We start from the raw sequence: 11,717 nt of genomic DNA, 5'->3' as shown, positions 1-11,717 counted from the left end.
TGTATGTATTTCTATACATGAAATTACATGCTGTGAAAATCTATCTGTGACCTAATACAAGGATCATTCTGACCAACATCCTATAGTAATCCTAATTCTAATATGAGCTCTTTCAACCCAGTACTTGTGTATCTCAAATGTGGATGTGTCCCTATGAGAAGCATTGTTGTCTTATTTATTGGTCTTTTTAGTTAAAACTTTTAAAATTCTTAGTCCCTATATAAGCGACTACAGTCTAACCTGTACAAGTGACCACCTCTACATCAGGACCTCCTAGCCATTGTGACCACTTTTTGCTGGGCTCTTAGAAGATCATTTCCATTGATACAAGCATTAAAACCACCTGTCCACATAGACTAGATTTTTTTGGTCCCGTGGTCTTCTTGGAAGTTTATACTTTTAATCGCTATATTCTTGGAACGTTTCTTTACATTAGCCATATCCTTTGCGTTCCACATTTGCAGCAGAATTTAGAAATTAAGAATCGTGTCTCGCACTCGTGGCAGAACCAGATTTTGTTGGTCCCCTAGGTGGCCTTTTTGGGGAGTTTTGACTCTACCTTTAATCTTTATATTTGAATTTTATCTTTACATTAGCCATATCCTACGTGTTCCACATTCACAGCAAAACTTGGCGTTAGGGACCGGATATCGTGTCCCGCACTCGTGGCAAAACTTGGATGTTGTCATAGACCGGATTCTATCAGTCCCCTAGGTGGTCTTCTTTTTTACTCTACATTGTACTTTTAATCATTATATTGGAATGTTTCTTTCCTTTACATTAGATTTGCATTACATTTCTTTCATTTACATCAGCCATATCCTACGAGTTCCACATTCGCAGCAGAATTTAGCGTTTGGGACCGGATATCGTGTCCCACACTCATGACAAAACTTGGAAGCCGTCTTCCCAGCGATGTTTTCTGTGCTTCCCAGCCGCATGGCCTGTGTCAGTCTCTCCGGCAGATCTCCTGTAGACTGGTAGTCATACTCATCATAGTCATCATATCTGCAACAGGATGGTTTAAATTTGAGATTCAATAAGCTGGCATTACGTCTATGGCAATCACTTGAAGTCTGTATTTGCATTAAGATACAGATTCATGTACAGATACATATTCAAGTACATATTCATGTACAGATATACAGATACAGATTTTCCAAGCATGATACACATGTAGCTGTGCCAGTCCCTACACCTGAGTGAGGAGGCTTGACACAGTGGCCTTCACGTGAATTTGTTTAAGGTGGATAACAGGTTGCATATCTTAAGTACTACTTGGCAAAATGACAGTATGGTCACACTGACTTGATTTTATAAATGGCATCCTCTGAAGACCCCCAAACTAGTGTGTGCAGCAAAGCAGCATATTTGTGCACTACAAGCATCACCTCATCACCTCAGTTGACTGTTTTACCTTTTACCTTATTGCAAAGTTCTCACCTAGAGTTTGCAGACATGTGGTTGGCTGCAGGATTCTTTCTCCGTGTCGCAGAAGACGGACCGGAGGGGGGGCGCCCGCGGTTGACCGACGGCGGAGTCGGTGTACGAGAGTTCATCCCACCCATCAACCCACTGTTGCCTCTGTGGGCAGAACCAATACATGTATACACTTGGAATTAAATACATTATCAAGTAAGGATTGAGGGGGCCCAAAACTTTTTTTTGCTTGAAGTATTGTGTTCACAGCCACTCTGCATCTACTGGTTCTCAGTCAGTTCTTTTGTTGGCAAGATTCATTCGATCGTTCATTCCTTCCTTCATTCCTTCCTTCCTTCTTTCATTCATACATTCATTTCTTGGCTCTTCTTTTTGCCTCGGCAGTAGTTTCTCTCCCAGCTTCAAATGTTGAGACTAACTCGAGATGCTTCTGTTTTGAGCAGCTACATGTACATGTATGCCCAGGCACTACAACCAGCGCAGCAAAGCTGGTGTGTTATGCCGAAGGGCAGATATACCAGTTATACAGTAAATGATACAGTTACTAGTATGTCAAAATGTATTGCTATCATCAAATATCATGACACCTTCTGGGCTAACCAATCAGAATCAAGCACACAATACCTTCTGGCAGCATTGGCTGGTGATGATCTGTTAGCAGGTCTCTGATTGGCCTGTCGCACAGGGGGTGAGTTGTTGACCCGGCCTGTCCTGAGCATGACGCCACGCCCGTGGTCCAAGGGACTTGATTCTCTCCTGTCATAGCTGTCATCATTGTCACTGTCATTGTCATAGTTCTGGTACCCATACTGTGATCTGTGGATAACCATGAATTTAAGGTTAGAACAATAAATTTTCTATGAAGCAGTTTACACACAAAGGATTGGACTTGACATTTGGACCCAAATTCCTTGACAAAGAGTGGAGTTGCACAATGATCGAAAGTTTGGGTGAGTCAAATCCTTTGTGTTGGAAAGTACAGTTTGAAAAACTGCTTCAAAATGACTTTCAAGATACTAAATTTTCTATTTTCTAGGTTCAATTCTACTAAAATTGGACTAACCATTCAGGCATGAAAGTGAATAAATAGATAGGAACAGAATATTAGGATTTCTTTAACAACCAGCACTTCTCTACCTACCTGATGAATTTTTTCTGTTAGATAGGTAGGGTTCTGGTAGCCTGGGTACCAAACCTTTGGTCGGCTTGGCGGTAATTTTTCAGCCCCGCCTTTACCAAGCACAGGCGAGTTATACCATGGACCTCTCTCCAGCTGGTTTCCCTGTATCCACTGACTTCCTGTATTACGCTTAGTCTTCTTTTGCCGCAGACCGAAGAAACCTAAGCCCCCCCCCCAAGCGCGGTACTTGAGGCCGGGTTAGCGGCCCAAAACGCTCTCGGCGCCGAAGGGATAACGCTGAGCTCACTGCGGTCTGGTTACCAGGGCAGGGTTCTAGATACAATACGTACCTTCCTTTTCCTCCAGCCGCAGGCCCTCTGTTTGCTGCAGATCTGGCTGTGGCTGCTGAGCTGCCATTGGACAAGGAGGTGGCACCTGGAAACAATGGGATAATAGGGATCATAATGGGATCATAGAAGTTAGATGTTCAAAGGAAGTTTGTTCGGTGTAATGTAGCTAGCTGCCACCATGCTGTGTGCCTGCAAAGCAGGTGTGCTATGCCCAAGGGTGGTTATACCGGCTATATAAATACAGAAGGTGGTGTGTTATGCCGAAGGGCGGTTATTCCGGCTATACAGATACAGAAGCTGGTGTGTTACGCCGAAGGTGCTTATACCGGCTTTACTGATACAGATACGGAATGTACAATGTACCTGGCATTCTCCTTGCCCCATTCTGTGCACCGTACCCACTGGACACTCCCCTGCTCTGGGCACTGTTGGCAGTGGATGTCATCCGTGATGTCGAATTGGCTGCTGCTTTTTTCTTCCCAGGGAGGGGGGCACGGTACTGTAGGGAAACAAGCACAGAAAGTTTGTTCATCAAATCCTTTGTACTATAGCTAGTATTGTTAATTATTCATTTTGTATTAATTGTGATTTGAAAAGAAAAAAAATTTAGTCTGTAACAATTCCAAACATTATCATGTCTACCATTCAGGAAAATGAAATATTATTTCCAGAGAATCAAACAAAAAAAAGAAGACATTCCTTCCTGTATATACTCAGTCTGACAGATTCCAACAATAAGATCCTCATACTGGATGTGGAAGGTCCAAACCCTTGTGGTCGACCAAAGAAGAAATGATTTGACAACATAAGGGAGGACTTCCACCACTTGAACTTAAACGTCAACCCACAGAACAGAGGCATTAGTGGCGGGCTGCCATCAAGCCTCAGTATTGCAGTGCAAGCACGTCTAACCCTCGGAAGATGGGGAACAACAGAAGATAAACCAGACGGTAGTAGTTAGTAGTAGTAAGGGAATTAAATTGGTGGGGCGTATTATTATAGCTGTACATGTAGAATTAAGTGTATGATTGTATGATAAATTAGAGGGCTTCTCATACCTGTGTTCTTGCATTCATCCTTGATTTTGCATCTTGGTTTTTCTTGTTAGGTATTCTCTTGGTCTGCTCTGCACACCAGGGAATATGTCTCTCTGCAGCTGTCTCATTAAATCTCTTCTCACAGTGCGGGCACTGGACGTAGTCTACAATACAGAGGTTACAAAATTTGCTCTGGGAGCATGCAAACTGTGTCATCAGGTCAGTAATACATTGTAGGATGGTAAAAGATTTCTTTAACACCACCAATTAAAAAGTAAATAAGCATCAATGGTGTCCTAAAATGTGTTGACCATGGTTGATTATTCAGTCCCTCCAACTCTGCCCTGCCACTTGCTACATAATGTAACCCAACACCACAGGGTGACTGCTACTGCACCAGTTACCATGGTGACAGCAATCTGGTCCAGGTCATCTATCCATCTATCATATGTAATAATATACATGTATTATCTATCTAATAGAGAGAGAGAGAGAGAGAGAGATGGATGGATGGATGGATGGATGGATGGATAGTCAAATAGATACTTTTATTAGATAGATAGATATTATATATATAAGATATATGTACTACTAACCAGGGTTAATAGCAGGAGGAGGGGGCGGTGGCAGCGGTTTCCCTGTCTTGATTGCGACGTCTGTCTCCTTGGCAGCGCGGATGCTGCGGATGAAGTCTTCATGCTGCTGCCTCCACTTGGACTGCTTTGAGTTTGTCGGGGTCGTCTGGTAGAAAACAGGATCATGGTCAGGGTTCTCACCAGGATTTTTTCATAGTATAGGGGTCAGGTACAGCAGAGCAACTTTTGTGGCACAAATCACGCATTGAGCTGAAATATTTTGAAACTCAACCCAATGAGACACTATTTCTTGTTTAAAACTTTAATGAGGAACAGATTTTGTGAAGTTAAGGCTTTCCCTTTGCTATAGCTTCATTTTCATATTTGCAAATTTTATGGAGGTTCTCCCTCCCCTATGCTGGTTGAAAGACAGCATAGGGGTCAAAATTATAACATAGGGGGTCAAAATCATAAAATCATAGCATATAGGCGGCCCCTATGCTAAAAAGGCCTGGCTAGAACACTATGGCTGTATGCCCAGCGGTGATAACTGCTCAAAATGTGTATGCTTTTAGATGCAGTCTTGGAGTAAATTTAATGCATTAAATCTAACTCTAGTATGTTAATACCTTAGGCTGTGTGCCTAGTGGCTGTGTCCGTTGTGTCTTGTTAACAGGGATGTCTGTCCCCTGAGCTCTCATCCGACCAGAGTCAAACACTTTCCTCTTCTTCTGTGCATTCTTCTGGCAGATTCTGGTGTGCTTCACCTGTTGGAGTGAAAACAGAGCCTTCTCAGAACTTGGCTTCAACAAAAAGTCCAACTTTTGACATCTCTCACTCACTCACTCACTCACTCACTCACTCACTCACTCACTCACTCACTCACTCACCCACTCATGTACACACCCACTCACTCACTCACTCACTCACTCACTCACTCACTCACTCACCCACTCATGTACACACCCACTCACTCACTCACTCACTCACTCACTCACTCAGATCCTTCTCAGAACAGAAAAAATCCAACATTTGACCTCATTCACTCACTCACGCACTCACTCACTCACTCACTCACTCACTCACTCACTCACTCACTCACTCACTCACTCACTCACTCACTCACTACTCACTCCACATGCCCCTTCTGGGGGTGTAGTGCCTCTGCCAAATTTGAACACTATTTCAAAATTAATAAAATGTTCTAGGTAAAATTAGTACATTGTAGAAACAGAAATAAAGGAAGAAATGATGGTAATATACTTACTAAAACTTCAGGAACAAAAGTTCGCCCACATGTTGAACAGGGCTGCAAATTATCCATGGACGAAGCACGGAATGCTGGAAATGAAGACAGAAGAAAAAACATGAGCTTGGCATTCTGTAAATTTGTTTATTTTCAGGGATGTAATTTCAAGGTAGAAGGCTGTAAGCTGATCTTCGCTTTGTATTTCGTTCATGGATGAAACTGTACCATATCACAAAAGCAGCCTTTACTGTGAATATTATTTACTGTTCTATTTGGTGTACACTTTCTTTCAAGTTGTCTATGGATGAGTAAACTGTACAGTTATTGTTTTCATTTTTACAGTCTGACTTGCTTTTGAGAATGTGTACATGTACATGTTAGCTATTTCTTTGTATGGCTGCAGCATGTTCATATTTTCATTTTCAATACCTGCAGGCATGTTCATATCATGTGTTTACTTTTTGTTTCTCATGTTCACTATAAAGTGAGGAAATTTGGTATTACATGTACATGTAAGTGCCTTTTCCAAGGAAACAACTGTTACAGTGGGGCCTGCCACTGGGATTTGAACCCAGAACCTTCAGATTCTGAGTCAACAACCCTACAACAACAACACCATATGCATCACCTGTAACATGTGTTTTGCATGGCTGACAATGGCAGAGATCCGGCTCTTGTTATTATATAAACTACATACGACCTCTCCACAATAGCACGGTACATTGGCTACACAGAATGTAAGGACAACAGCTTTAGATACTAACATGCCACAATGTTGGGTGCTCCCACTTCTTCATGGGGGTGGACTGAATAAAACTTGGTATTTAAATCACACTTGAATTGAGAAACATTTTGGATTGACATGTTTGACTACATTTGTAGTACTATGTATGTATTTGATAAAAGTTAAATATGCTCAGAGTTAATCAGTTACAGTGTATGTTTGTTTTTAGGTGCTTGTCTTTTATTCAGAAACCTTTTGAAGATAATAACAATCATAATTGCCACAGAAATTCTATATTAAATCTAATGAATGCTGAAAAAAGCATGGTATGACAAAAATCAAGACCTAAGTATTAAAAAAATTATGTGCCATAATCATGTTTTATAATTCATACTTGTACATGTATTTATTTTTCTACCTGATTTTAGAATACAGTTTTAAGCACATTTTAATACTCATTTACTATGATTTAAAAAAATATACAGAAATCGATTTAGTATAACTGTGAAATATACGTGCTGTAATGATAGTATCTTATTTCAAAGAAACCAAATTAAATGCTCCAGCTATTAAATCCCCCTCTTCCGTAAGTGGGCAATTCCGTCATCGAATGCAAATATGTCAACAAGATTAACCCAGTCCACATGGTGATTCACATCGTACCTAACCCTAAACACCTGAGATCCTACAGGTACAGGTACATGTCACCTGATCCCAAACCACAGGTACAGGTAAACCTCACGTCAGCGGACAGGTATTCAATGCAACAGGTGGAACAGATATGAACACAGAAGGTACTGAAGGTAGGTATGTTTTTGGTATATTCTCTTGAAGCTATAAAATGCACTATTTTGAATATCAGACCCAACTCTAGACACTCAATATCCTACAGGTACATGTCACCTGAGCCAAAACCACAGGTGAACCTCAAGTCAGCCGACAGGTATCCCACACCATATCCTATGCAACAGGTGGTTCCGATATGAGCACTAGTCATACTGAAGGTAAGTTGTATTAAAGAGGTTTAAAATCTCTTGGTTGTATGTATGTTACTCATATATTCTCTCCAAGCTAAAAAAAGTACACTATTTTGAATATCAATTGTGCTAAAAATATACTTCACACCATAAGTGCTATAGGTGGTCCAGATATGAACACTAGTCATACGGAAGGTAAGTTGCATGTAATACACTATGTTACTCGTTAAGCTAAAATATAAGCTAAAAAAATACACTATTGTGAATATCAATTGCGCTGAAAATATACATGTACTATGGGCAAATATCCCACACCATATCCATTGCAACAGGTGGTGTCGATATGAACACTACTTCTAGTAGTCATACGAAAGGTAGGTTGTATGTACCTTACTCGTTAAGCTAAAAAACACACTATGTTGAATATCAATTGTGCTAAAAATATACTATGTTGAATGCCAATGCTTTTTATTTTAATTGGATGGTTTCCACACCATACATGCTATAGTATAGGTGGTCCAGATATGAACACTAGTCATACTGAAGGTAAGGTTGTATGTTACATACTTGTTAAGCTAAAAAATATACACATTTTTGAATATCAATTGTCCTAAAAATATAGTATGTTCAATGCCAATGCTTTTTATTTTAATTGGATGATTTCCATACATGCTATACTAGTAGGTGGTCCCAATATGAATACTAGTCATACCAAAGGTAGGTTTTACGTTACATACTCGTTAAGCTAAAAAATACACTATGTTGAATATGAATTGTGCTAAAAATATACTATGTTGAATGCCAATGCTTTTTAATTGCATGATTTCCATAGTGTGTGTGGCTTCACACAATGTAGGGCAATTAGTAGAGTATATAGTGCAGCTACTAGCAAATTTATACATACAAATAGGTTGGTTACTGACCAGGGATGAATAAATACAGAATCGTGACACTATTTACTATAACAGTAAATAGAGTCACGATTTTGTTAATCATTCGCTGTCACCTATTTTGTGAGGGGTGAGGGTTTTAGCCTTGGTGTAAGTCAGGGCTTGATGTTGGATTTTAACAACATTTCGCATACTATTTGTGCCTTATGGGGTAATCTTGGTGCTTTGAACACATCGTATACTAGCACCACCTGTTACATTTTGGAAACCATTCTATTTTGAGAGGAGATTTTTGCTGTATTCATATGGTAAATAGCTTATATAAATGCTCAATGATCAGTTCCGTCGGCAATGGGTATTAAATTGCAAACCCATACAGGAAATGCCTTTCAATGATAGCATGACTAATACGTAATGCCTAAGGTAAAAAAAAATGTTATTATGATTATTCATAAACATTTACTGTAAATATCATATTTTACATGGATGTGGCAATATAGCATGTGTAATTTTCTAAATTGTGGGAAATAGGTCTAACAACTTAAGATTTCAGCTTAAACAGAAAGAAAAACATGCGTGCCCAGCAAATGATGATGTTTCAACCAATAGCAACTAAGTCAGCTGTTAGTGGAGGGAGCTTCTGAATACTAGTCACATGTGACTTGTATCCTATCTACCGTAAAATATTGGAAATTATTTGGAATTACATGGGGATTAGTTACCACTGACTCACAGCATACCGTAAAATTGGAAATAGTACATGCAATTACAAAATTATGTGCATGGCTAGCATACTAAACAAAGAACAGTGTTGTACTATTTCAAACAAAATAATATGGCAAAGAAAATTTGCCACAAAATTACAATTTTCCACCATGTTTGGAGAGTACTGTTACTGGTAATGCATATCAAATTTTAGCCACTTAACTGATAAGTCAACAAGCTCATATATTTCTATTACCATGTTAACGGACCGTACTTACTGGATATCTTGGAAAAATTGAGGCTTAGTTTGTGTATATTACTCACAATTATAAAATGTCCTATGTAATACCTTTCTAAACTAAGGGGAAAGATGTCTAATTAATATTCACTGCCTACAGTACTTACCAAATATAACATGATTTTAAGAACATTTTAAGGACATATTATTAACGATGACATCCCTAATTTGATGCTAGTGCAATCTTAAATATACCTGTACATGGTTTCTGCAAAAGAACTGTCTACCCTGTCATGACATTATTGATTTTCTGTCCAGTCAGATTTACAGCAACAAACAGGATGTGCCTATGTAGTAGACAATTACATGATTGTGTAAAACAGTACACAGACAAAACAAGAAGAAAAATACAATCATTGGCAAAAGTAATACAACAAACCGTTCCTACCTGATAAAGAAACTTACTATGAAAAGATAAAAGAAGAACCACTCCTGTACCGTTTAGCATAATGAATGATCGTTGCTAATAAACAATGCCAAAGCAAAGAGTAAAATTATAGTGGACTTATCTAATCTATTATTTATGACTGATTTTTGATTCTGTCAGTGAGTATATGAGTCATGCAACCTGGCCTCCTTCTCACTTCAAAAATAAAATTACACCTTTTTGATAGGAATTTTGAGGGAAAATGCTTTGTTTTTGCAACAAGTGGCTCACAAATTTTTCACTTAAACACTAAACACTATTAAATGAAAGATTTAATTCAAAGGATTTAATCAGCTTAAAGGTAAAATCAAACGTATTCCAGTAATTTGTTTAAAATTGGAGATAATTTTCTGCTAACTTTAGCAAAGACATATTTGCTTCATTGAATGCCACATTCCATAATGATATACTTTAATGCTTCTTTTCACTGTTAATAAAAATCACTGGAGTGCCACTTAACCAAATGTCTGATACTACAGTCACTGTGTTGAGATGTTAAATTTACTTGACAAAAAACAGAGAAAAACGAAGAAAGACCTTTCAAAGCTTCTTCTTCCACACGCAAAAATGAGTGCTACTCAAAATGATATAATTCATTGACATAACAAGACATGACAAACTTAATACTTGGAAGAGACAAGACAAAAATTATTGAGCAATTAACAAGTAACAAAATTGATTTTGATTAAAAGAAAATAACAACATTATACTACTGATTTTCTCTTCTTTTATAATCAAAATATCTTGCGATTCTAACTATTGTAATAAAATATATCACTCCTTGCACTTAGGTTGTAGGTGCTAAAGAAGTAAAGAACACCTAAGCATACATTTACGATTTAGGAATTTATGAATGGTGCACATAAAAAGAATTTCGTTGTGTCAACCAAGTTCAACTTTATATCTAAGAACAGTACAGCATTAGAAACAGTACCTGTCTACGTAAAAAAGAGCTCTGACATCTTAAGTTCATGCCATTAATGGTTTGTAAGGAGGACATTGTCATATAATACTTTTTGATACGAAAATAAAGAGTATCGTTTTCACATACCTTCATATTGGTCCGCCATGTTGTATAGCTCTGTTGCTGAGGAGTGCATCAAAATGTAAACAACTTAATAGAAAAATTCAAACTTACCAAAAGCAATTAAATTAGAAACTGCCATATGCTTATTACTTAGATAAAATATAATATGTCTGATATGTGAATTATTACTCTAATTTAATGATCAAGTAGTATATAATTTTCATATATGAATATTAGTATATTGCGTTTTGTTGCTATGGGGTTGCCCCCAAGCAGTGCATGACGTCATGATCTCGCCTTTTCTCGCGTTACACGAGATAGGCTTATACTAATAACAGTTCGGAAAGGGGGTATTTTGGAAAATAATAGAATATTTTTTGTTGATATATTGGAATATAAATACATATTAATACATTCTCTTTAATATAATTGATATATATTTATCAGCTTTTGTCAATACTATGAGTAAATACATTGTCAAAATACAATTTCTAAATCTCTTGTTCGGTCCCGGTTTTGTAATGGAATAGGCAAAAAGAAAATGGTGGTCGACTGACCTAAGAATCATGACAGAACGTTTCTAAATCAAGATATTTCGATACTGAAGAAATATCTGACTATATTAGAGCCCAGCAGATAATTTACCAGTTCTTGTGATTTGTTGAGGTAAGTTTTATCTCCTCAAAATGTTGCATTTAGGTTAAAAACCGTCTATATGATATGAGTATAAACGTTACGTCCTCAAAACTAAAATTTTCTGTCGACTCAAAGATAATTTCTCATGTATACTATACTACCTACTAGTAATTCATCAATAGCAAAGTAGCAACATAATACGACGCATCTTACTTATTGAAGAAAAATAGACTTTGACTTTATTTGGATTCACATTTAGAAT

The 11,717-nt window shown here is 37.9% G+C and overlaps 1 protein-coding gene across 1 annotated transcript; it reads right to left on the bottom strand.

The window, feature by feature from the left end:
* Positions 1-771: 771 nt before the first annotated feature.
* LOC109473031 (zinc finger C2HC domain-containing protein 1A-like) lies at positions 772-10,881 on the bottom strand. Its single transcript, XM_019772924.1, has 10 exons — positions 10,844-10,881; positions 5,790-5,863; positions 5,152-5,289; positions 4,544-4,688; positions 3,969-4,111; positions 3,274-3,409; positions 2,911-2,995; positions 2,065-2,256; positions 1,444-1,584; positions 772-1,008 (listed from the first exon to the last, which is right to left on the bottom strand). Exons 1-10 carry the CDS (start codon positions 10,860-10,862, stop codon positions 807-809), a joined length of 1,275 nt encoding a protein of 424 aa, XP_019628483.1. The 5' UTR covers positions 10,863-10,881; the 3' UTR covers positions 772-806.
* Positions 10,882-11,717: the final 836 nt, after the last annotated feature.

This window comes from Branchiostoma belcheri, unplaced genomic scaffold (assembly GCF_001625305.1).
Source record: "Branchiostoma belcheri isolate BF01 breed outbred unplaced genomic scaffold, Haploidv18h27 scaffold29, whole genome shotgun sequence".
In the NCBI taxonomy this organism is placed as follows: Eukaryota; Metazoa; Chordata; class Leptocardii; order Amphioxiformes; family Branchiostomatidae; genus Branchiostoma; species Branchiostoma belcheri.
This window is presented reverse-complemented; position numbering and strand designations above follow the sequence as displayed.